Source organism: Urocitellus parryii, chromosome 14, assembly GCF_045843805.1.
Source record: "Urocitellus parryii isolate mUroPar1 chromosome 14, mUroPar1.hap1, whole genome shotgun sequence".
In the NCBI taxonomy this organism is placed as follows: domain Eukaryota; kingdom Metazoa; phylum Chordata; class Mammalia; order Rodentia; family Sciuridae; genus Urocitellus; species Urocitellus parryii.
In genome coordinates this window covers 19,569,638-19,596,624 of record NC_135544.1, presented here as the reverse complement: position 1 = coordinate 19,596,624, position 26,987 = coordinate 19,569,638, and the positions used below count along the sequence as shown (strand labels likewise).

The following is a 26,987-nucleotide window of genomic DNA, read 5'->3' as shown; positions in this document are numbered from 1 at the left end:
CAAAAGAGAGTAAATAAGAGAAAATTGTTGATTTAATTGTTTTACTGCTCACATTTAATTCATCACTACTGGATTTAAAAAAAAAACAGAATTATAGTTAATTTGGATCAGAAAAGCCATCTAAAATACAGCTCTGGGTACACTAAATTAGAAATTGCTAAATAATATGGTTGCTTTTTCCCTTATCCTTTTCGGGCATGGGAGCTTTTTAAGTTACATTTATAGATTTGACATTATACTATATATAAGTATTAAAAATTCATTCTATAATAGCAGTTCTATTGTTTAATACACTAACAACAAGGGTGCATTGTTGTCTTGCTTTTATTCACTAAGAGCCAATATTCACTGTAAGCCTCCCGTTATGTTTCTGCTGTAGCAGAGTCGCTAAAGTCATTTGTCTAGGAGGGACTTAGACTGTCCATCTCTTCATCTGTTTGGGCTGTAACTACTTCACTGTTCTGCCTGTATTATCTTTCAGAAACAATATCAGTAATCCCACGCTTGCTTTCAGGAAAAAGAATAGACTATAAATTAACACTCATTGTGATTGTTTTTAAACAAGTATCCCTAGAAAATGGATTATTATGAATAAGGAGTTCCAGACCATTCTTTAAGATCAGCAATCATAAATTAGAAGCCAACTCAAGAATTAGAACTTCACAAGTCACCTGCAGCTCCTAAACTACTGATGGCCAGATCTTTTCCAGTATTGCAGCGTTAGCCATTCTGAAGGCCAAAGAAGGTTTTTAGATGATAGTAATCCTTCTATGGTGACTTTTTTTCCACCTATTCCTGACTCACGTTGCTTTACACAACACTCGTTGCTGTGTACGTGTTCTTCTGTGAAGGCCCATTGTTTACTTTGATAGCTGAACTCCAAAGAGGGCGATAGCTTGCCTTTATCTAGTGGCAATTTAAGGGCTGTTCTCAGTTTCCACAACCAGGCTGGGGGTCTTTCTCCTCTGCTTGTCCTGGATACATTTACCTATTTAATTGCAGGGATTTTTATTTCAAAACCTGGGACACATTTTTTAAATATATATTTTTTATTTTTAATTGATTACTACAGTGTGTGTGTGTGTGTGTGTACACACATATGTGGAGCACAGTATAGCATTTCAGTTGCATGTATGTAATGTGTAGTGGTCAGAACAGAGTAATTGGCATCTTGCTCCAAATGTTTAGCATTTCTTTGTGTAGGGAACATTTTAAATCCTCTCTATTATCCATTTTTGAAAATGCAATTAATTGTTATAACCTATGTTTATGAATTGTTAATAACCCATGGTTATTTTAGCATGCTGTAGAACATTAGAAGTTATTCTTTCTATTCAACTACGCCCCTACACCTGTTATCCATCCTCTTTCTACCACTCCCCCAGCTTCCTAGACTCTTGAAAACCACTATTCTACTCTGTCTATAAGGGATCTTTTTAGGCAATACAGAAAAGGAAATTCTTTCATTGAGTTGACTTTTTTCCACCTTTTCTGCTTTTGAGTCTGATACAGCTTCTTCATTGTTCTGAGAGAATTCAACTCTCCCATAGATTAAGGGATCTGGGATTCTATTGTCCTGCAGTAACTTTATAGTTAGCCCTTTGTTTTAGGGAGAGTTGTATAAACTCCTGAGAATCCATATTGAAGTGTTAATATTTGTTTTAAAATATCATGTCTTGAATCCCCTTTAGCTCTCCATGTCATACAATTGCACTAGTCCCTCTGACTACCATTGGCCATTATCCTCTGGATCTTTCCTTGGCCTAATTTTTTTTTTCTTATCCTGATTATATGTGAGCAAAGACATGCATTTAAAAACAAAAACAAAAAAAAAAAAAGTAAGCCACATTTAAAAAAAAAAGACTCCTTATCAATTCATTCTGGCTTAAATTATAACGTATTTATTGCCTTACTTTGACATGAAGCAACATTTGGGTTTCCAGACCACTTTAGAGCTCTTTTAGGATGCTCATGCTGAATTGCTTTAAACTGCTTTATTCTCCAAGAGCCTCAGAGAAGTTGGTAGAGAATGAACCTTCCTGCACATGGGAGATACTAATCACATTGCTTTGAGAGGTTTCTCCCCACTTTGATGAACTGAGCTAGTTTATCCAGAACCTACGGGCTCGATAACATGTTTGTATTTATTTTTCTTATAGATCTCCTTTTCCCCATTGATATTACCTCGGTCAAGAGAGAACATGATTTTTTGGACAGAGATGCCATTGAGGCCCTATGCAGGTAAATGAGCATGTTCTGAGCATTTCTATTTTCTTTTCTTTAAAGAACAAGGCACTTATCACAGGTTTGGTTTTCTTTTGTTCTAATCACATCGTGTCTTTGATTAGCAAATGGTATAGTGACTTACCTTCCTATAAATCACAGACCTTTTAATTTAAAATGAGGTAAAATGCTCTTAGGTGATATTGCCATTAAAATAGCATTACCTTGCCTTCAGAGGTCCTCACATTAATACCACTCTGTGTTTGGATGCCGTACATCTAAAGAAACAAGTCAGTTTCTGATGGTCTTGAAATTTGAATAGGGTTTTTCAAAGAGGTCCGATCGACTAAACAGCCCCAAGCAGGTACCCTAGCAAAGTCAAGGCTGCGCTTACACAGAGTGGAAATAACATATTCAGAGGAACAAGTGCTGGGTGAGGGCTATGGAATAGCACCATCCTTTGAATTCCAGAAAGCTCCTTGTACCTCTGGCTGCCCCAGGTTATAGTAATGATAGGATTAAATAGGCTATAAAACAACTCAACACAGCCTTCAACATACAGGAGACAAGCAGTAAATGAGCATTGATGTGAAGTGTGAATAAAACTGTCAGAAATCCTCTTTCATTTGCTGATGACTCTTTGGGCTGAGAAGCAGCTTGTGGGTTTTATTTAGCAAAGTGGAAGTCATAAAACCGGAGTCAGGTGACTGGACGCATCCTTTCAAACCCTGTATGACATTTTTATTCATCTTAGGGTTATTCATCCTTTGTAATTTTTCTCCAAACCTAAAAACCCTAACTGCTGAATTCTGGGGGAAATTTTATACATAGACAAAATTTACATATGATGATTTGTTTGTAAGATTCAAATAAATTCTCCTTTAATTTCAGTATTTATTTTAACTTGGAAAAATATGATTTAGGTACAGTGATATCCACTATTTCTTTCCCCTTTGTCGGCAATAGCTCTGTGAAAATATTTTTTTTTCTTCTTTCTTATGTAATGAAGTGTTTCTTGGAGCAGCCAACATTAGCAGTGGTTTTGGAGAAAGATAAATAGGATGTTTAAAATGGTGTATGGAAAAGACTAGTTCTTACGGTTTAAGGAGGGAGATGCCATCTTAACCACAGAAACATTGTCAAACTTTTCAAGTCCAATTAAATAACTAGTGGGAAGGATGTAGACATGTTCTCAAAGAAAGAGCTGATTCCAAACCCTTCGATGGTGTGTGTAATATCATAGCTATGTCATCTGCAATGAAAAAAATGTCACCAATGCTGTTTTGGGAGGGGAGAAGTGTGTGTCTGGAATATAAACTACTCCAGACATTTTTAAAATGCTTTCATGCTTAGCTCCGGGGCAGAATTCATTTATTTTCAACTCATCACTGGTGATAATGCATATGAATGAGGTCACTCCTAAGATGCATCTTAGGAAATATCATCCATTTCACACATTTTAAGCCACTTGATGTGGGCCCTTGGAAGAGCAGCATCAGCTTAGGAATTTGTGGGTCATAAAAATATCACTGCAACGTTTCAGCCCAAAGAGTCATGATTAAATTCTTGAATATTTTTGCTGTTGTTGTTGGAATATCAGTTTGAAATTTAACTTTCCTTTATTTGAAAGATTTACACTAGCTCTGAGTACCACTCAGAAAGCCACCTCTTGTTGGAGAGAATAAATCTGTGCTTCTGGATCTTTCCTAAAAAGAAAAGCCTTAAAGATTCTGGACTTTAATCTGTATTCAAACTCTACCTCATATTCTGGTTGGGCTTCTGTTTTCTCTTAAACATAGAATAATGTATCACAGGTTAGCAGAGAGAAGGAAATACACTAATGGAAGTCAGGTGCTTTAAAAATTAAATGATCAGACCCAGATTTGAGGAAGTGCAGTAAGTATGGGGACTGGATTTTATTTTTAAAAAAGAAATTTTTCAGAAAACAGAAACATCATCAATTTGCTTGTAATGGAAAACCCACAGACCCTTGTCCCCATAGTTACATAAATAGACTATATGGAAAGGGTTCCCTCTAGATGTCAGAAGAAAAAGATGGGAGCCATACAGGGTGGATTTCAGGCACCCTCCATAGATAACACATTTCAAGGTCTGAGCTGTGCATAGCATAGCTGGGATACTCATTTTACTGATGATGTGATATTTACTTCATTCACTGGAGCTGCCTATTCCAAATGCCTTCTCAGCAAGGGGAATTCCAGGGCCAACAGATAATGAAGCTATACTGTGGTTTAAAATTTCACCTTGTGGTTTGTGAAGTTCCCCCCCACCCCCTGGAACCACAGACTTTTTGTAGACATCCATCTCTTGCCCTGTTGAAATATTCTGAACAGGTGATTTTAAACATGTATGGAACTACAGTTGCAGAAATTCAGTTTAAAGGCTTTACAAGGGGTTGGGATGTGGCTCAAGCGGTAGCTCGCTCGCCTGGCATGCGTGCGGCCCGGGTTCCATCCTCAGCACCACATACAAACAAAGATGTTGTGTCCGCCGAGAACTAAAAAATAAATATTAAAAATTCTCTCTCTCTCTCTCTCTCTCTCTCTCTCTCTCTCTCTCTCCCTCCCTCCCTCCCTCCCTCCCTCCCTCTCTCCTCTCTCACTTAAAAAAAAAAAAAAAAAAAAAAGGCTTTACAAAATCTTACATGATTTCTTGTCCCCAGGATGCCTTCCTTGTATTGGACCCTATTTTAGACACAGATGTTACAAACAATCCTTAGAATGCACTAGCATATTCTGCTTTGTTGAAAATATTCATATTCCTATAACATTAGCAGGTCATACTACTTTGGCGTTAACTACTTTGATCAAAAAACTGGGAGGAGCTATTCCCTTTTAAAGTTTTCTACTCAGAGCAGAAGATTGGGAGATATAATGGGTTTGGGGAGGGGGATTGTTTATTTGTCTTAGAATGCTAAAACTATCTCAACTATAAAGTTTGGTGAAGAACGAAATATAAAATTACAGTTGTAGGACTACTAGGGTATTTGGGGTTTGGAGTGCTCACCAACAGTCTTACATCACTATTAGGTATTTATTTGTTTCCTTGAAGAGATTGGCTCTTGTCCCAGGCTTTAACTTCACCTCAGTGACAAGGCCATAATGATGAAGGAGTTCTTCTACTCAGTGTTAATACTTGGAGGAGTGATCAGCTTGTGCTGAAGCATATACAGATAATATTGTGAAATGTGATCTAATACCAGGATACCTCGTGTGAAATGTTGTCTGCCCATAGCTTCATAAAACCTTCTAAATTGCTATTTTCCTTTGGAATGAAAACTAATTCCTCCTATTCAAAAATGGAAGAATTGTGAGCACCAACTGGAAATGGTAGAATGAAAAATAGATATATATCCACACTGTCATCTTCAGTATGCACTTTTGTTTTAAAACAGCCCTGAAAGTGCGTAAATTGTGTCAAGCATCTACTTCCTTAAAGTTGATTTGAGCCTTGTTACCTTTTTTGTTCTGCTTCAATGGAAACAACTCATTTTTTTTTTCAGAGCAGTTGTACTAATTCCAAGAAAATATCTTTTAAGAATGGGAACAAGTTTTATTTTTCAGTTCCTAACGGGTTCTTTGCTTTCTCTCTCTTTATTTCTACTTTTCCCTATTTTTATTTTGCATCCAGATTCCTGCCTGCTCTGCTTTTATCAGGGTGTCTGCAGCACTGGGCAGCAAAGCTCTTGAACCTCTGATAGTCCCCTCCCTGTTCAGAGCAGGGTACAAGTTGTCCAGGAGATAAAAACCAATGCATTCCTGTGGAGCTGAGCCCTGTGAGGGACCTGGCGGGTGGGGATGACCAGGGCTTCTGGATAGATAGTTATGGATAATCAATGTTTGAGCCACTTATTTGAGGGTTCCTACTTGGGATATAAGTTGCTCCCATTATTACCATCATTAATATTTGTTTTAGAAAAGAATGCAGAAGATATTGTATAGAATACCAGAGCCACCATGTTTTAATTGTGTGGCCTTGGACAAGATTCATGACCTCTCCAAGCCCTCATGTCCTCATTTATAAAATGAAGATAAATCATAATATTCACACCATAGGGATACTGAAGACAAAAATGAGATGGTAGCTACAAAATACAGAGCATCGTGCCTCATCTGGAGTGAGCACCTAGCTAGCTTGATTTTTTTTTTAATTTTTAATTGACGTATAATAATCATATTTGTATTTGTGGGGTACTTTAGATATTGCAGTACATTTATACAGTATGTAATGATCACATCCTGGTAATTAGCATATCTGTCACCTTTGGCATTTATTGTTTCTTGTGTTGGGAACATTCAAAGTCCTTCCATCTGGCTATTTTGAAATATACAAATACAAATATACAAATACACAATAAATTAGTGTTAGCTGTGGTCACCCTGCCATGCTGCAGAACACCCGGACTTTCTCTTCCTGTTTTTGTACCTTATACTAAACCTCCCTCCATTCCCCTCTTCTCCTCTCCTCCTGCCAGCTTCTGGTAACCACTGTTCTACTCTCTACTTCCATGAGATCAGATTATCTTTTCTAGCTAGAATGACTGTTTTATGTCAGTATCATCTATCTATAAGTAAATAAGGTCACACCAGTGGGCATTCTTTGGAGATCCCAGGGGATAAATGAAAACCCCAGAAACCCCAGAGAATAACTCTGGGCTTCAGGGTTGCAATGCCTTTAGCTTGTTGCTACCAGCATAAAAAGGTGAAGTTGGTCTTTATAAAACTGGCCTCCTGGGTCTTTTTTGTATGACTGCAATCTGGAATTGGTGAAGTAAACCCCTCCTCCTCCCCCCCACAGGCCTCTATGCCTAGTAAATTGGGTTATAAACACCACTCAACCATTAAAGCTCAAATGAAGTCAAGAAGGTATTTGATTACAGGTTTGATGAATGAAACCCAGACTTAAGACTAACTGTAACTATTCTGGATTCTTAAAATCTTGAAAACATTTGAGCACGAAACACTGTGGGTTAAAAGTAATTTAAGTAATTGATGCCCCTTGGAGAGGGACTTTATACACCTCCTTGTTTTTAAAATCTGCAGACTTTTTCCTCCGTTATTTGGTTATTTGTTTTCTTTCCCTTCCCATCAGACAGAATATTCTGAACATAGGCACCCTGTGTTATCTCTGTTTATTCTATAAACAGGCTTCCACATAACCTAGGAAATCAAAGGCAGGCTTATCAGGCAGGCAGAGATACTTTCTATCCTGGTGCATCAAAGTTGTCAGACAAGTTGCAAGAACAGGATCAAGAAGATAAAGCCCTGAGGACAGTACATGATCAGTTTGAATTTGGGCAAATTAAGTGCTGATATCCCATGAAAACATAAGAATTGCAATTTTAGGAGAAACTGGAAACCCAGTCAGGAGATTTGTGTTACTTAACAAGGCAGCAAACAGGCACATGGAAGGTTCACCGAGGACCCTCAGTGATGGTCATCTGGAAGATGTTGGGAAGAATGGGGCCTGGAGAGCTGTCTCTCACACTTTCACAGACCAGTTCGCCAGGCATATTGAAAGCATGTCTTCTTTGAGCTACTTCGTTATTTCTCTGTGAGCTTTAAACATTTCATTTTTAATGACACTAAATTATTTCCCTAATCTATCTATTTCTGTGTCTCTTTCTCACTCTCTTTCCTCCAGGTTATAGTATCCAAATTTTTAAAATAATAATTTGTGTTATTGCTTTCACTATACCAAACATTATTCTCTCCTGAACAGGAAGTTATTAAAGAGGGCTAAAATTTTCTCTCTATACAAAATAAAATAAAATAAAATAAAATTATGAAGAGGTTGCCTGAGATGATTATTGGTCAGACATAACTAAAGCTTATTTTTAAATTAAAATTGTTTTCCCTTTATATTGGTTCTTTTTAATTACACATAACCTTAGGATTCGTTTAGACATAAAAGCATGGAATATAATGTACTCTAATTCAGTCCCCAGTACTTCCCCCATTCTTCCCCTCCCCCTCTATTATACTGATTTTTCTGCTTTTTTTTTTAATTAGTGTTACTTCAAGTTTTGATGTGATATACAATTTACTTGTTTGCTGACGGCTCTAGTAGGTTTCTCGTTGCTGTCCTTATTTCTATGAAAAGAGACATCACAGGTTCTTATTTTTTGTCATTGAAGTAACTTAATTGCATTTGCCTACTGACTCAACCTACCAGTTATTGAAAAAAAATGCATTTTCTCATTGAGAATTGCTTATTCCAGGAAGAATTAGAGGTACCTGCCAGTGTCCTTGTGGTGTGCCAATTTACTATAAAATCATAAAAATTTAACTTACAATTTACTATAAAGTCATAAAAAATTAATTTAAATGAAAAGCTTAAGAAATATAAAGGGTTTTATTTCACCCATTCACATTTTAGGGAAGTTTCTAATACATAAATTATTGATATTATTAAGTTCAGAGAAACTCACTAAATATGTCAGTTGTTTAGAAAAAAATGTTTACCTACCCATTAGTGGTTTCCTTTCTTTGCTAATGTTATTTCTTTGCTCTATAGGCGTCTAAATACTTTAAACAAATGTGCGGTGATGAAGCTAGAAATTAGTCCTCATCGGAAGAGAGTGAGTATGTAAATTATATAATAGGATTTGGGGAAAACAAGCAGGCAAACCTAAAACTGGATTATGTGTTTTGTAATAGGTTTTGTTTCTCATATTTTCTCATTCCAAAAGCATCTCCATGTTTAATGTTATCATCCAGTCACATTTACCAAAGAGTGTGTAGTGGCAACCAGCTAATAGATGGGGGTTTTTTTTTAGAATTTTTGTAAAAATTTGTGAATAGGTGGGTTTTTGTCTGAAGAAATCATCTATTATCTTTCCTAACGAACTCAATTCCTACTGTGATAACAAAGATGAGACTTAATGAATTCCAATGGACTTTTGCAGTGACTCCCTAGAGAAAATAAAGCTAGCCCCACTTTGGGAATTCCTCTGTCTTCCCAAATACAACAGTAACTACATTTCAAAGCTGTCAGGATAAAAACAAAGGCTGTTGGGGGGGGGGATATTGAAGAATAATAAAACATTTGGAGGGAGGAAAGGAATTGGGGGAGGAAACAGAAGAGCCAGGAAATCCCACACATTTCAGTCAATGGTTGCACATAACTGAATTGAATGGTATTTTCTTTTGCGAATGAGTTGGGAGGCCCTTTTAGGAGATCTTAGGAGAAAAGGTTAATACTGGGAGTGAGTGTCACAAATTAGAATAAACAGGAATAAGTTGGATCAAAGAACATACTTTTGATTGTTCCAAGTACAAATTTTAATTATCCTAGAGTCTCTGGCCTGCAAAAAGTGGCCTTCTTGGAGAGTTAGACCTTTTAAACAAACGAACTGGAACCTCAGCACCCACTGAGCTGTGTCTCCAAGTCTTCATCGCAGAATGCTCTCCACTCCCTTTCCTGCGAATCTTGGGTCAATGTGATATTTTCCACGCCTGTGGCAGAGATACCTAGCATGCAGAATTGTGCCTTTTGATACTGTGCCTCCAAGGCCAAGATGGAACAGTCTGTGACAGCCTATCTCTTAAGACCTGCACAGGAATCAGACATCACCAACAGAGATGTTACTCTGTGTTTACCCATGTTCCCTGCTGTCAGGACTGGGTATTTGTGAAGCCTTGTTAAATTGCCTGGAGCTGGTCTAGGGCTGAAACTGCACAGGACAATCCTGGAGTGAGCTCTGGTAGGGGGAGGGGAAGAAAAGGAACAGGTAAGAAGTGGCCGGCACGTGATGGCTCACTTTGCCTGGTCTCCATTAATTTAGGAGAATTCAAAAATTTTTTAGGGTGGCTGGATCTTCTAAGTTGCCACTCTTCTTAACTGTTGGGAGACTGCTTTCTTCATTGCAAAAGGAACGTAAACATATGCTATCAACAGGCAGCAAAACCAGAGGTGGTCCTGAGGGAGTCCTACCATTGCCGACTCCAGTCCAAAATATTTTGCATGCCTGGAATTTTCATCAATCTCAGAGGTTTCCTTTGTGAGCAATTAAACAACCGATAGATCCAAAGTTTCCATAAAAATCAATCTTATTTAGCTCGGCATTGGTAGTACATGCCTGTAATCCCAGTGACTCAGGAAGCTGAGACAGGAGGATCACAAGTTCAAAGCCAGCCTCAGCAGCTTCACAAGATCCTGACTAATTTAGCAAGACTCTGTGTCAAAATAAAAAGGGGCTGGGGATGTGGCTCAGTGGGTAAGCACCTCTGGGTTCGATCCCTAGTACCCAAACAAAAAAAATCTTATTTAGCAGGCAACACTTGATCAGACTTTCTCCTGTTACATTCTTTAAATATATCTTTGTTATTTTAAAGAATAAGAAAGTAAATGTGAAAGAAGTGGGGAATTTGGAACAATTGGTGGTGACATTGGAACAATCTCCTGGCCCATAGCATGTGTCCTGGCCCCTGCTACCTTACGGTCCCTGTGTATAAATGGCTTCATTATGTCTTTGCAGAGTGAGGATTCGGATGAAGATGAGCCTTGTGCAATAAGTGGCAAATGGACTTTCCAGAGGGACAGCAAGAGGTGGTCCCGGCTTGAAGAGTTTGATGTGTTTTCTCCAAAGCAGGACCCAGTCTCTGGGTCCCCAGATGATTCCCACCTGAAGAACGCCATGAGCCATGAAAGTATGCTGACGGACCTCAGCGAGCGCCAGGAGGTGTCTTCTGTCCGGAGCCTCAGCAGCACCAGCAGCATCCCCACCCAAGTGTCCCAGAGTGGGGATGCTGTGACACCCCGGACTAACTCCGTCATTAGTGTCTGCTCCTCCAGCCACTTTATAGGCAATGACGACTCTTTCTGCAGCCTTCCCTCTCCCAAGGAACTATCCAGCTTCAGCTTTAGCATGAAAGGGCATGAGAAAAATGCCAAGTCTAAGACCCGAAGCTTGCTGAAACGGATGGAGAGCTTAAAGCTCAAGGGCTCCCACCACAGCAAGCACAAGGCACCCTCCAAGCTGGGGCTGATCATCAGTGGGCCCATTCTGCAAGAGGGTATGGATGAGGAGAAGCTGAAGCAGCTGAACTGCGTGGAGATCTCAGCCCTCAATGGCAACCACATCAACGTCCCCATGGTACGAAAGAGGAGTGTATCCAACTCCACACAGACCAGCAGCAGCAGCAGCCAGTCAGAAACTAGCAGCGCTGTCAGCACACCTAGCCCTGTCACCAGGACACGGAGCCTCAGTGCCTGCAACAAGCGGGTGGGCATGTATCTAGAGGGCTTTGATCCTTTCAATCAGTCCACATTTAACAACGTGATGGAGCAGAACTTTAAAAACCGCGAGAGCTACCCAGAGGACACAGTATTCTACATCCCTGAAGATCACAAGCCTGGCACCTTCCCCAAGGCCCTTTCCAATGGAAGCTTCTGTCCTTCGGGAAATAACAGCTCTGTGAACTGGAGGACTGGAAGCTTCCATGGCCCTGGCCATATCAGCCTCAGGAGGGAAAACAGCAATGACAGCCCTAAGGAACTTAAGAGGCGGAATTCCTCGAGCTCCATGAGCAGCCGCCTGAGTATCTACGACAACGTGCCAGGCTCCATCCTCTATTCCAGCTCAGGCGACCTGGCTGACCTGGAGAATGAGGACATCTTCCCCGAGCTGGACGACATCCTCTACCACGTGAAGGGGATGCAGCGGATCGTCAACCAGTGGTCGGAGAAGTTTTCAGATGAGGGAGACTCGGACTCAGCCCTGGACTCCGTCTCTCCTTGCCCGTCCTCTCCCAAACAGATACACCTGGATGTGGACAATGACCGAACCACACCCAGTGACCTGGACAGCACGGGCAACTCCCTGAATGAGCCTGAAGAGCCCTCTGACATCCCGGAAAGAAGGGACTCCGGGGTGGGGGCTTCCCTGACCAGGTGTAATAGGTAAGCGCCTGGCTCCTCCCACCGGATTAAGGAGTGGGGATCAGAAAGAGTCTGCTCCACTGGTTCTGTAGGAGGGAATGGGATAAAGACCGATGTTCGTAGCCATACCAGTTGCTGAGAAAAGTGTCAGCCCAGGAGATCCAAGATTCAGAAAGAAAGGATATTATTTAATGGGTGTGGACTTTCACTTGGGGAAGATGAAAACAAGGGGAGGTGGACTGCACAATCCCAGGGTGGACTTTATGCCACTGAACTGTGCTTTTAGAAGTGGTTCCGTGGTCAATTTTAGGTTGTGTGCAGTCAGCCCGCCCTTCTCCATGGGTTCCATATCTGCAGATTCTGCTAACAGCAGATCAAAAAAATTTGAGGGGAAAAAACTTGTGTCTGCACTGAATATGTACCAACTTTTTTACCTTGTCCTTATTCCCATAACAGTACAGTATAACAACTAATGACCGAGCATTCGCTATGTGTTAGGTATTAAAAGTGATCTGGAGATGATTTAAAGTAAACAGGAGGATGTGCATCATCTATATGCAAATACTGTGCCATCTTTTGTAAGAGACTTGAGCATCTGTGGATTCAGCTAACTGAGCGGGATCCTGGAACAAATCCCCTGTGGACACCTAGGAACCATTGTACGCTTTGCCACAGGGGAAGAAAATGAATGGCCTGAAAACTGAATCCTTTCAGTTCCTAAGAGGACAGCTAGCAGCCTTGGCCAGTTTTGCATCTACCTTTGTGCTCACTCACCCTGCCCCATTCTTTTCCAGGCACAGACTGAGATGGCACAGTTTCCAGAGCTCCCATCGGCCGAGCCTAAACTCTGTATCTCTGCAGATTAACTGCCAATCTGTGGCCCAGATGAACCTACTGCAGAAATACTCGCTCCTCAAGTTGACAGCCCTGCTGGAGAAGTACACACCTTCTAACAAGCATGGTTTTAGCTGGTAAGAACTTAAACCGTAACTTCAAGTGATGTTTTTCAGTCAACTCCTTGAGGCCATCCCCACAGTAAGCACATGGTAGTTAGTTCTGTCCTTTGCTAATATCTTTAGTGTGTCATGCAGTCTCTGCATTTTGTTCTTGGCTTGTTTGTTTTGTGGTGCCGGAGATCAAACCCAGGGTCTCAGGCATGCAAGTCAAGCACTCTTCCAGAGCCAGCCTGGTCTCTGCATTCTCGAGATCACATTCAAGACAGCTGAAGGCATCAGAGTTTTAAGGAAAATTATCAGCAGGGCTGGCAGATTGCATTGTCAGCTCTTGGAGTGGCAAATTGCCAGTTGATGGGGGTGAGAATGTATTACTCTCACATCACGTGGTATTGCTGCCTCCTTTCCAGTGGTAGGAGTAACCCACTATAAGTAAATACATGTACATTATTATGTCATACCTATAGAAGGGAAGAAAGAAATGGTAAGATATTATGAGATCATCTCGGAAATGCTTGATGTACATTGCTTGTCCCTGTAATCCTATTCGTGCATGTTTTTAGAAATCTTGTTTGTTTTGATGAGCTGGGGATTAAGCCCAGGGTTTCATACATGCTCAGCATGCTATCTCCCATTGAGCTACATCCCTAGCCCTAAAAATTATTTTTGATATGAGTATTTGCAGCATCACTTAAAGATCTACCTGTGTTCAAGTGTTAAGGTTATTTTTTCCCAGCAAAGATGCTCCAGCAGTGAATAATAAATTTTTGAGAAGGCACTACAAAATGCTATGGGCGAATGTATAAATAAAGACGAAGTGTATTAGATGAGTTCTTCGTAGTTACTTTTGAAAATCTAGCCTTAGGTGTGTCCAACTTGAGATGTAAATTGTTAGATTGGAGGGATCATGGGTGTGACCTAGTCTGTACACACTGATTTTTCTACCTTTAGTGCAAAACCCAGAACTGCCTCCGCATTGACATCTCAGTATTATTTTGCATTGCCAGCTGAGCGTCCTTAGTCTTTTCACTCATCAAAGTGTTTATTATTCAGTTGTTATAAAAACAGAGAAGCAGCCCATGTCATTGGAGCCCTCTGTGGCAGACCAAAGTCACTTGGGAGAATCTGCAAAGCCAGGTAGCTTGGTCTTGCTCCCTCCAGCTCCACCCTCCTCTGGATGCACAGTGAATTTAGCTGCAGCATCAAAGCCCCTCCTGTGCAAAGGCCGTTATTATGTGAGCCTCGCTAAATACAGAAGTTGTTTGTTCTGAATGACAGAAATAAGTATTGACCGGTTTATCCCCACATGCTTCAGATTCTCAGTGGGGAGCGTAATGTGTTCTTTCCACATTCCCCAGCCAGGCTTTTCTCCCCCGACAAAGCGAGTATTATGCACTCTTCTAGCCGTGATACTGTATATTTAACTGTATGGAAATACCAACCCAGCTCTGCTCTTTAGCTTTACCTTTCCTGGAGCTATAAACAGTAACGTGTCGTGGCCACGGGTAAGCACTCAAATGTTAAAGCAGTTGGTCCTCTGCAGTGTTCATGTATGCTTAGAGTAATATTTTCCCTGCTGGCTATTTAAAACTGCATATTTTAGATTCCCCTTGCTGAGTTGCCCATCCCCTTCCCACCAAACCCTCAGGAATCTCAAAGTCTATAATATTTCTCAAGTTCTGGTCAGTTTTTCCAGCAAGCCAAAACCTTAACGTAAAAGCCTGGCATTGTGGATCCGTGCATTAGGGAGAAATTCTGCCCAGAGTTACTTTCCTGTTTGGCCTTGTTTTACTTGTCTCATTCGGAGGGGTCATTTGTAGAGCTCAAATGTCTGCGTGACAGTCTTCAATGCATGACATGAGTTTTCTGGTGATGCATGCGCTGCTGGGGGTGGACCTAGTTTTAGGACTTCGGGAAACCTGGGGGAGGCTCACAAAACCCCCATTTTTCCTTTTCTGTCTTTCCTTAGAAACTGCAAGATATAACTCTGGGGTCATCAATTAAGAGAATTTATTTTGAATTCAGGTCTTTCACTGTTGAGCTCTGGAGTTGATGCTCATGATATTAGACCAACTTCATGTCTTTGCTCTTTTTTTCATGCCTATTTCCTAAACCTTTTTACCTTAACTGCTTTGGATCTCATCAGGAACTCAAAAGGGATTCTAACCCTTTTCAGGACAAATGGAAGCTCGTGTTTTCAAACTTTATCAGAAGCATCTAGTTAGGGTATTAACATGTTTTCTGCTTCTGTTTCTTCCTGTACTGCCATCTTATAAGGAAGTCCATTGGTTTTCTTAAGACGATAGACCTTGGTTCTCAAGATTAACAATGGAAGGAGAATCCCCAACCAAAGAGATGGGACCAGGCCTTTTAACCCCAGCTCTTAAAATACGTACAACAACATTGTCCAGTGAAACTGTCAATAATGGCAGGAAGTTAAATGATTTTCACATTCTAAAATAGCAGCTACTGGGCCAAGCATGATGGCACTTGCCTATAATCCCAACAGCTCAGGAGGCTGAGGCAGGAGGATCATGAGTTCAAAGCCAGCCTCAGCAACTGAGGCCCTAAGCAACTCAGAGAGACCCTGTCTTTAAATAAATTTTTTTTAAAAAACGGAGCTGGGGATATCAGTCAGTGGTTAAGCACCTCTGGATTCAATCCTTAGTACCAAAAAAATAAAACAAAACAGTAGCGTTTACCAACAAATGGCCAGGGAGCACTTGAAATGTGGCTAGTACAACTGAGGAACTGAATGGGTTGCTTTATTTCATGCAAATTTAAACAGTCACCATATTGGCATAGATCTAGGGACCACAGGGTTTATCTGTAGAGGAGGACAAGTATAGACAGAAAAATAAACTCACCCCTTCGCACCATTTTCTTTAAACAGGGCTGTGCCCAAGTTCATGAAAAGAATCAAGGTTCCAGACTACAAGGACCGGAGCGTGTTCGGGGTCCCCCTCACGGTCAACGTGCAGCGTACAGGACAACCCCTGCCTCAGAGCATCCAGCAGGCCATGCGCTACCTCCGCAACCATTGTCTGGATCAGGTGAGGACCACTACTTGTGGATCCCACGTCATCCTGGGGCTCAGCCTCACGTTGCTCCTAGTTTTGTAATGGAGGTACTGCTTCCATCCCAACATGGAATGTTTTTCTTCCGAAAGGTCGGGCTCTTCAGAAAATCAGGTGTCAAATCGCGGATTCAGGCTCTGCGCCAGATGAATGAGAGTGCCACAGATTGTGTCAACTATGAAGGACAGTCTGCTTATGATGTGGCAGACATGTTGAAGCAGTATTTTCGAGATCTTCCTGAGCCACTCATGACAAACAAACTCTCGGAAACCTTTCTACAGATCTACCAATGTAAGTGTCCTTGGACTTTGAGGTTACTTGGCAGGGAGGGACATGGGGACAACTGAACTTGTAACTTCTTTGGCCTCATTCTTGTCTTTGTGTGACCTTCCTTGCCTCCTTGTTTGTGGAAACTAGTTCCTGTATACTTATTGATTAATGAGAAATAAATTTCTCATTAGTCTCTAATTGCTGAAGCAGTTACATATTTTTATATTCTGATCCAGCTCCCTTTATTTTTCTCTAGAGCAATGTTATCTAAGATGCTTAGATAAAGAGCAGGTACCAAGATATCTATCTAGCTTTCTCTCTCTCTCTCTCTCTCTCTCTCTCTCTCTCTCTCCTCTCTCGGCCCCTCTCCCTTCCCTCTCTCTTGGCCTTGTCTACTGAAATTTTCAATTGTTTCATATCTTTCTAGCAGGTCTGTTGTATTTAAAATTGCACAGGTGTCTTTGTGTTTTATCACACTGTAAAATGAATAAATAATCTTTTTCTGTTATTCATCACAATCTCTGCCAGAAATACTTGAGAAAACAATACCCATGCTCTTCTCACTTTTAAGCAAAGCTTAAAGCAAACAGTTGTCGAAATTAATGATCAAGATCAGGATTATAGCTTTTACAGCCTTGTGTTTTTCTTGGCTCAGGATGGTATTACAGCAGTGTGATTTCAAAGCAGCTTCTCTTGGTGCTGAAATTGTCCTTAGAACTGGAGCATTGGACTTCATTTTATGAGAAATGGAGCTGCTCTGGATTATTTCATTATTTGTTTCATCCTTTCATAGTTTATGAAAACACAGGTCACATTTTCCCCACCAAGGTATTTGTTATGTATTGTAACCATGGAGCTGTTTAATAAGTTTGTCCTATGGCCACTACATTTGAGTGACTTAATTTTTCCACTACATGCTTTTAAAAAAGGTCTGTCTAAAAAAGAAGACCTAAAAGTTGAGTTCAGCATTTTCTACATGCAGATTATTTTATGGATTCATTTGCATTTTTAATTATTTGAATAATTGTGTGCATTTCTATAATAGCTTCTCGGTATGGTTTCTAAAACTCAAGGGAAAAATTACTGGTTAAATCTATCTATTGTTTAAGTCGACTGACTATGTTAACAATTTTCCCCATTTTGAGAATGAGCAAATCACTTAAAATTATAACAGTCCCCAGAGATTCTCAGTCTTTTATAATCAAGGCTTAGATAAGACTTTACATTGAAACTTATGTTTAAGTGTATAATGATTTCAGTAATTGAGATAGTAAATTAGGGATCATTAGAAAGTATTCAGGAAAAAAAAAATTTGTTCTCTAAACTAAAAGAAGAGCATTATCTGGAGCTGAAGTCTGAGGTAGCTTTAGGAGTATTATTGGTATCATGAGTGTTTAAAATTTTTTAACTCCTCCACAAGGCAGGAAATACCTGAGGGTAGTGACGCTGGTGACTGGTAGCAGTCCATAATTTCTTCCTTATTAACCTGTAGTGCACTTTCTGCAAGTGCTTGTTCAGTATTTGATGCTGATGTTTGCTTTGGGACGTGTCCTTGCCACATACATGGAAAATCACTGAGCTTGAGGGAAATTCTTCTACCTCGCAGACGTACCCAAAGACCAGCGCCTCCAGGCTATCAAGGCTGCCATTATGCTCCTGCCTGATGAGAACCGGGAGGTTCTCCAGACGCTTCTTTACTTCTTGAGTGATGTCACAGCGGCTGTAAAAGAAAACCAGATGACTCCGACCAACCTGGCCGTGTGCTTAGCGCCTTCTCTCTTCCACCTCAACACCCTGAAGAGAGAGAATTCTTCTCCAAGGTACAGGTCAGATGAGAGGTGCACACGGGGGGCTGTGCCCTTCCACAGAGGCAGCTGGCCTTTCCTTATAGGGCTGCCACTGTACTCCTGTTGGCTTCTTACCTGAACCAAACAAAATGAGTTAGACTTCCTTCATTGACAGCCCACAAGGTTCCCTTGTACTTCTGCCTTTTTTTCCCTCTCAGAACTTTCTAGAAAGTATGACTTTTATAGACAGCCTAGTAACAACTAGGTTTTGAGTTCTTGCCTTGCCCCACCCCAGCCAGTAATGGGGGGCAAGTCTAATAATAATGTCATCATCCTATTTGTGCCAACAAAGAACAATACCGATGTACAAGTCTTAAAAAAAACTGGATGGATGATTCCTGCTGCCTTTTCCCTGCGTGGTCAAGCAAGCCAAACTTTCAGCCTCTGCCCAAAGTTGAAACAGCCTGGTCTTAATGTCAAGATTCAAAGGTGCTTCTACTCAGGATTTGGCCTAAGCCAGTCGTTTGTAAAATTTCTGCATAGAATGCGAATACACAAGATGAAAGTGGAGAAAAAGTCAAGGAATCTGTAAAATAATAAAGGCTAGGTGCTTATTCTGTACTGGGCACAGGACCCTTCTCTTCCCATTGATCGTCTCATTTATTCCTCATAACAATCACAGGAGGTAAAGATTCTGCAAATTTCTTTTTCACAGGAGGAACGTAAGGCTTAGAGAAAGCTTAGTTCAGTAAGTAGCTTGACCACGCCTGACAGGAAGAAATAGCAGAGCCAGTCCTAGCATTTTCATATGAATATCTTCTATTGGAGGGTCTGAGAGAGTGACTAACAGGACTTACTGCAAACTCCCCCCACCCCCATACCGAATGTATCCTGCAGATCCTTTTCTGAAGGAACCTGAAGAGTTATTTCCTAGCTGGAGACCTGGGGCCTAGCTGTTCTAGTGGAAGTTAGCTTTGTTCCTAAAATCCAGACAATGCTTAAATATCCTTTTAACTAGTTCCAAAAGTTTGCTGGGGCATTCCAACTTTAATGGGATAGAGAACTGGAGGTGAGTAGAAGAGAGAGATCAGATAAGAGTAAGACAACACCTCTGGGAAAGAATAGGTTTATCCCTCACCTGTGGAGGGGATCCTGTTTATTTAAATGGTAAGAATACTGAAACCATTTACCCCAGCTCCCAGGGCCCCCACCCCACACCCTCCGGAAGCTGGCTAACTCCCCAGCAGGACCATAGCCCTTAGGAGCTGTTCCTCTTAAGACAGAAACCTATTTAACAAAGTGGCTTTAAATACCCTGGATTTCATGAAAAACACATCTCTAGTGTGTGTTGTTGATAAAACTCTGAGAAATTCTGGTAAACAAAGTAAAAGCTCTCTTGAACCACTTAGTGATAAATAGGTTCCAGGAAAATGTTTGTTTGTTTTTTTTTCTCCTTTGAGTTTCCTTGAATGATACATTGATTACCAATATATAAATGTTGGACTCATTTCCCCTCCCTTTATTTCTTTTATCCAGGGTAATGCAAAGAAAACAGAGTTTGGGCAAACCAGATCAGAAAGATCTGAATGAAAACCTAGCTGCCACTCAAGGGCTGGCCCATATGATTGCTGAGTGCAAGAAGCTTTTCCAGGTAAGGAGTTGGGAAGGTCGGCTCCTGTGTTAGGATGACACGAATGGGGACAAAAAGTGTTTGGCAAATGGTTGGCTTGATATTTTGTTCATGTCTTAGGAAAACATCCTTTTCCACAGCTGGAGAATAGTGTGTGTGTGTGTGTGTGTGTGTGTGTGTGTGTCCTGATAATGTCTTTTTTTTTTTTAATATTTATTCTTTAGTCATTGGTAGACACAATATCTTTGTTTTATTTTTATGTGGTGCTAAGGATCAAACCCAGTGCCTCACATAGGCTAGGCGAGTTCTCTACCTCTGAGCCACAACCCCAGCCCCAAAATGTATCTTTTTTTTTTTTTTGGTGATGCTAGGGATTGAACCCAGGGCCTTGTGCATGTGAGGCAAGCACTCTACCAACTGAGCTATATCCCCAGCCCTGATAATGTCTTAATTCTATATTTATGTGTACACTCATTAGAGTTAATTATGTTTCATGAAATTGCCTACCTTCATACCCCTTTACTTAAAAAACAAAAGCAGCCAATTATCTGAAACTAAAATTCTGCATCTGAGCCACCTGCTCAGTGGCTCAGTTAAGCCCAATTTTAGTACACCTTCACAGATATGTCTAAAACACATAGATCTTACACAGGAATACGTGTTTTAGACATATCTGTCAAGGTGATCTGTCTGTCTCCTTGCGACATCACATAAAGTCAGCAGGGACTCCCTGCCTTCTGTTGGAAATGGGGTCAGGGCTGCCTACGCTGCCTTGAGGACCCCAGCTGTTGATTCTCTCGTGTGCTCCCACTGATGGGTGCTGAGGATGAGCCCTGCTGGAGTCTCGACCTTGTGTCTCTCGTGTCCTTCCCAGGTTCCTGAGGAAATGAGCCGGTGTCGTAATTCCTATACTGAACAAGAGCTGAAGCCCCTCACACTGGAGGCCCTGGGGCACCTGAGTAACGATGAATCGGCAGACTACAAACACTTCCTCCAGGACTGCGTGGATGGCCTGTATAAGGAGGTCAAAGAGAAGTTCAAAGGCTGGGTCAGCTACTCGACTTCTGAGCAGGCCGAGCTCTCCTACAAGAAGGTAGGCTTCTCCCTCTTGCTGCTCTGAAATCCTACGATTAGGACTTGGATTCATCAGAGATGAACCATGGCAATGGTAATCCATTGGCAATCTGTAGCCCAGACTCCCTGAGCTGATACGGAGACCATCACACAAGGACTAATGAACACTAGAGAGGATTTCAGTCCATTTCTAATGAAATAAATCCTTTGGTTCCATGGAATCACACCAAAGTTTCCTGGGGTGTTTTATTACTGGTGCTGGGTTTTAGAGGAATGTTTTAGAATATTTAGATTTTCCCATAATCCAGTCAGAATCTTCGTGTACCGTCATCTGTTCTCAGTTACTATACTTTGGGCATCCTGTGTGGTATGATCGGTCCATAGTGGTATTTGCTAACACTATCTCTGACCACCTTCAGTATAATTAAACAAGAGAGTAATCCATATAGCTGTACAGGCTTTGGGGTATGATGATGGTTGATCTTACATATACCCTGATACAGGTACCAGAAAAATAGACATCATGATTTTGACCAGAGTCGACACCAGCTATTTCGTTGGCTTTCGGGCCTGATCCTGAATATACTCAAGGACAGCAACCTATTACTGTCATAGATTTATTAGCCTCTGAACACAAGGCCGGACCCTCCATTCACAATTTGCTTTCTCAGCCAAGCTGTGTATGGCTGTCTTAGCTCTGAAATATACATCCTCTTTTCAGGTGAGTGAAGGACCCCCTCTGAGGCTTTGGAGATCAACCATCGAAGTCCCTGCTCTGCCTGAGGACATCTTAAAGCGCTTACTGAAAGAGCAGCACCTCTGGGATGTCGACTTGCTGGATTCAAAAGTAATCGAAATCCTGGACAGCCAGACTGAAATTTACCAGTATGTCCAAAACAGTATGGCACCCCACCCGGCTCGGGACTACGTGGTGTTGAGGTGAGATCTGCCAAACAGAGCGCTGTGGCCTAGACAGCTGAATATCAAAACCAAGCCTATGTGTTGTAGAGTCCTACAAGAAAGTTACACGGTTCAAAATGAAACACAGGCCTCAGAAAAATGGCGAGACTTCCAAATACAGAAATCTGTCTGCATCTCGTCCAGCTGTGTATTCATCAGAAAGGCATATTCAGAGGAATATGCTTCTTCATAGCAACAGATTTTTGCCCCTTTTAGGGTAGATTTTTCTGGTTAGAAATGGCTAGAGAAGGAATAAGCCAGGAAATAACATTTGAGTCCCAAGTGAGATGTGGTTAAGGCTGATTTATGTGTAATTCATAAATCCTCTGGAGACATGGCTGAAAGAAGAATTTGAAAAATCTCTGAGGAAATGTCACATCATTTGTCCAGAACTTTTCAAACAGAAGCGGTGCTCATTTGGAGGTCCACATTTGAAGGCTTTTTGTAAAATGGAAAAAATGGCTTTTAGCTCCACTTCCCATTGGCCCTCTTTTCCAAGTCTGAGCTTATGTATTCTCAGTGGACATCGTGCTGTGCAGAGTTACTCATCCCAGAGTCTGTGTGCACTAGTGTAGAGGATGCCAGGAACCCAGGCGTGGGTCAGACATGGCACTGAGCCTGGCTCCTCCTCCCTTCTGGGTGATGCCACATTTTCAGTGTGGCTTCCAGGAAATCCCTTTCTCACTCCCTCTGGTTTTGTCTCCACAGAACCTGGAGGACGAATTTACCCAAAGGAGCTTGTGCCCTACTACTCACCTCTGTGGATCACGACCGAGCCCCGGTGGCAGGCGTGAGGGTCAACGTGCTCCTGTCTAGATATTTGATTGAACCCTGCGGGTCAGGAAAATCCAAACTCACTTACATGTGCCGAGCTGATTTAAGGTATGTCTGACTCTGACTTTTTGGACACAGTGAGGGCCTGAGGAAGAATTAGACTTGTTGTCTGATGCGGAAAAAAAATGAATTAAATGACCACACCGTGGTATCTTGGTGACATCATGAAGTAACACATTGGTGTTTGCTGGTCATTGGGTAACACCACTTCCTTAGAAAATGTGGCCCTAAAGCAACACAAGTTTGGTGGTTCTACAGTGAATTTAATGCCCACAGGAAATTATATATTTTATGTTTCAACCATCAAGCAGACATTTCTCATTTTATATTCAAAGGCGTTTGAATAGTATGAAGAGCACTTTAGTAATTGATTAGGCCTACACTCTGTGCCAAAAATGAATGTGTAGTCATATCATAAAATGAGAAAGAGCTGGAGATATAGCTCAGTCAGTAGAGTACTTGCCTCGTATGCACAAGGCTCTGGGTTCAATTCCCAGCACCACCCCACCCGCCAAAAAATGAGTTTAGGCTGTATAGAAAATGAATGAGATAGAACAGAACAGACCAAACAAATGAAGTTCTGAAAACTCTTTCTAAAATGTCTCTCATGTTAACTAAATTCTCCTTTGAAATATTTACATCTCACTAATTCTTCAGATATCTGTGATCTCTTTCCATGATGTAAGCCGAAGCATTTCTTAAGCAGTTTCACTTAATACCTATGCTCTATGTTTTGTTCCTTAAAAAACTTGTGGTTCCAAATGTGCAATGAATATACCAGGAAATTGCCTAGGGATAAAAAAAAATGTTTTTTTTTTTTGTTTTTTGTATTTTGGGTACTAGAAATTGAATTTGGCGTCACTCAAACACTGAGCCACATCCCCAGCCCTATTTTGTATTTTTATTTAGAGACAGGGTCTCACTGGGTTGCTGAGTGCCTCACCATTGCTGAGGCTGGCTTTGAACTCGTGATCCTCCTGCCTCACCTCCTTAGCTGCTGGGATTACAGGCGTGTGCCACTGCGCCCAGCAAATAAGTAATCTTTACCTACACATTTGGTCCATCAAGAAATGGAAGTGGTACTGGGGGTGTGGCTTAGTGGTGCAGAGTACTTGCCTAGTCTGTGTAAGACCTTGGGTTCCATCTCCAGCACTAGCATAAGGGAGAGGAAAAAAGGAAAAGAAAGAAATGAATGTGTATTTGGGATTGCTTTCATCTTATTTCAGTGTTTTCCAAATAAATCATCGGCTTTTCCTTTTTGTGCTAGGGGTCACATGCCAGAATGGTACACAAAATCTTTTGGACATTTGTGTGCAGCTGAGGTGGTAAAGATTCGAGACTCCTTCGTTAATCAGAGCACTGAAACCAAGGATACCAAATCTAGGTGATTCCTGAAGCAAAGCAACTGTGTCCACCACCTGCGTGATTGTTTCCAGAACCTTGCCAGTCCTTGGAAGAATCAGTGTGTGTCTGATCCTGAAGCAAATACAAGTCAGAGTATAGAAAGTGACTGTAGCAATTTGATACATTTTTAAAGCTGCTTCCTGTTTGTTTAAGGTCTATTCTGGAGACCTTGACTGGAATATATAAGACTGTGCATATAAAAAAAGAAAAAAAAGTTCTTGTATTCTAATTCAAATTGCTTCTGAGAAGCAAAACTCTTTAAATACATTATGGAAGACAATGAAGATATTTCATTCTCTGTGATATCAGTGTATGTTACCTATGTCATTGATTTGCAGTATGTCGAGGGACTGGTGTATCCACTGGAATAGTTGGTACTTGTGGACATGTTTTCTCACTGAGATGAGCAAAGAAAGGTTTGCACAGAGGAGTGTGAATGTGTGTTTGTCACTGGTTGAGTGGCATAGATGTCTACGTTGGAATGCAGTGTCTGGCACACTGAGATGCCTCCAGGAAGGAATGTCGATGCAGCAGGTTCAGTTTAACCTGGAATAGTTGACTACCCATGGATCCATCCAGAAAGGAGACCCAACAAACACTGTCCATTTTTTCTTTTCCAGGTTGGTAAGCATATTCCTTATCCACCAATTCTTCTTTACCTTAGAAGTCATTGCAGGTTTACTGCAACACTCATTGCAAATGCAGTTTGTTTTTAGACCTGATTGCAAACAGGGATATAGTTTTAACCAATAAAGATGACTTCAGGAACAATAATCCCCTTCCCCTGACCTTATTGGCTCCAAGGCACAGGGGGGTTTTGTTTGTTTTTCTCTTTTTAAGAGCAGTAAAAACTAAACACTCTATTTACTCCTAAATTGAGCATCAAAACTTTTTTTTTTTTTAACCTGTTACAGTTCTTTGCAGTTTCATGTGTATAGCACAAACTCTTTGAGACACTATGCATGAGAACATGGGAAACCGTCCCAAGGAAATTCCTGTAAGTTTAACCCAGGCACAAAAGCCTTTTTTTTTTTTTTCTTTTTTCCTTTTTTGGTGGTTGTTAACAGCATTCCTGAAAGCTGCACATTTTTATTAATTGGTTTTGTTCTTATCAGCAAATAGGTTTTTCTGGTTTCTTGGCTTGTTTTGTTTGTTTTTTCCTATGTTTCTTTTTCTTTTCTTTTAGGATGCCCTCAAAATGTATTTTAGTCCTAAGGGGAAGTAGTAATCACAGTGAAAGAATACAGCACAGTTTCTGGAAGGGTGGTCTTTATACAGGTTTTACTGTAATGGTAAAGATTGACTCTAGAGACAGTATTAGTGAATTTATTTTGTATGGATCAAAAGTGAATAATGTGTGAATGAGAGTTGTAAGAAGGATTTTTATTTTGTTATAACTTAGTTACCATTGTCAGTGTTACTATTTCAAAGGTTCTTTGAAGAGTTGGGGGGTGGGTCAGATTAGAATTTTAAAATTTGAGTATTTTGGATATCAGTGTTCCTCGTAAAGATATAATTGTATATTCAATTTTGATGGCTTCCAGATTTGTAAGATTGTATGTTGTATATACCATTCTATTAAGAAATATGTACACATGTCTGTCCACTGTGCTTTCAGACATAGATAAAGCATGACAAAGATTATTATTTAAAATATACTTGTATTTATACCTCAGATATTCTTTTGGGTTTTGTACCTCAAGGCTTTTTCCCCCTTAATGTAAATACACTTTACATGAATACAGTCTAAGTGAAAAAAATAAATAAAAGGAAGAAGTTTATAATTTGCTCTATATCTGTACAGAATATAATCAGTAAGTGCACTATTAAATGTTTAAAGTAAGGGAAAAGTCTGGCCTGCTTTACTTTGTTTTTGCATCTTACTCCCATCCTTCAAACCACAGATTGCGAAGCATAGCAACCCAACTTTGACCAAAATTAAAAGACAGATTGGCTGAAGGAAAAAAAATCAGACTGTAAATTCATTCCAAGGCCAAACTGCAACTGAGCCACACTCAATCACAAACAGGAAACTCTGGAGAAGGTTCAGGAAGCAGGGTGACTCCAAACAAAGGTCCAGTTAGGAAATGATGCCCAGAAAGTTACGAGAATAAGCAACAGCAATGGAAAGATGCTCATAAGCAAAGTCAAGGTCACTACACTAATTTGTCCCACAAAAGGTTTCTTCTTCCCCACTGTTGAGCTTCCCATGGAAAGGATTCCTTGGGATATTTCGAAAGGATGTGGATATTTTCAAGAACCCCCACTTAGCTGGCCTAACACCTATCTCCACAACTGATTCATGTGGCTAACTGCCTAGACTGTAAGCTCTTCGAGGGCAGGCGCGTCTCCTGCACAACCTCCTAACCCTCTACAGCAGCTTTTCAGTGTTTTTGTACTTGGAGGCACCTAATAAATTTATTATTTGCTAAAGTGAATTGGTTGAATTTTCTTCTGTGGTTTCAAAGGGGAAAGATCACAGTTCCCTCACTGCGGCTCATCACTGCCCCTTTGAGATTGTAAAGAAATTGTTCAACCTGCAGGATCCTACAATTTAAACTAAGGAAACCAACAGAGATACTATGCAAACTAATTCTAAATTAAAGAGTTCTTTGTAATGGATTTTTTTTTCTTTTTCTTTTTTCCCTCAGTGTTAGGAATTAAACTCAGGAATCTAAAGCAAGATGATGTCCATCTTAGAAGTATTATTTTGGCTGGGCGTGGTGATGCACGCCTATGATCCCAGTGGCTTGGGAGGCTGAGGCAGGAGGATTGCAAGTTCAAAGCCAGCCTCAGCAACTTAGTGAGGCCCTAAGAAATTTAGCAAGACCCTATCTCAAAATAAAAAAAGGGGTGGGGATGTGACTTAGAG

At 40.8% G+C, this 26,987-nt stretch overlaps 1 protein-coding gene and 1 non-coding gene across 4 annotated transcripts in view; one reads left to right on the top strand and one right to left on the bottom strand.

Moving 5' to 3' along the window:
• Dlc1 (DLC1 Rho GTPase activating protein) overlaps positions 1-26,515 on the top strand; it is a 384,998-nt gene extending 358,483 nt beyond the window's left edge. For 2 of the 3 annotated variants that reach the window (XM_077792445.1, XM_077792446.1), the window contains 12 exons: positions 2,160-2,241; positions 8,761-8,824; positions 10,724-12,147; positions 12,921-13,097; positions 15,973-16,132; positions 16,249-16,447; positions 18,033-18,246; positions 19,750-19,864; positions 20,718-20,936; positions 21,639-21,856; positions 22,586-22,759; positions 23,979-26,515. In XM_077792445.1, coding sequence (XP_077648571.1) covers positions 2,160-2,241; positions 8,761-8,824; positions 10,724-12,147; positions 12,921-13,097; positions 15,973-16,132; positions 16,249-16,447; positions 18,033-18,246; positions 19,750-19,864; positions 20,718-20,936; positions 21,639-21,856; positions 22,586-22,759; positions 23,979-24,099 — 3,167 coding nt within the window. In that variant the 3' untranslated portion in view covers positions 24,100-26,515. Of the gene's footprint in view, positions 1-2,159; positions 2,242-8,760; positions 8,825-10,723; positions 12,148-12,920; positions 13,098-15,972; positions 16,133-16,248; positions 16,448-18,032; positions 18,253-19,749; positions 19,865-20,717; positions 20,937-21,638; positions 21,857-22,585; positions 22,760-23,978 lie in introns of all 3 variants that reach the window. The other variant, XM_077792447.1, reaches the window with a different exon arrangement.
• Positions 20,203-20,275, bottom strand: Trnav-cac (transfer RNA valine (anticodon CAC)). The gene has a single exon. It is a non-coding gene; the product is annotated as a tRNA-Val (tRNA).
• Positions 26,516-26,987: the final 472 nt, after the last annotated feature.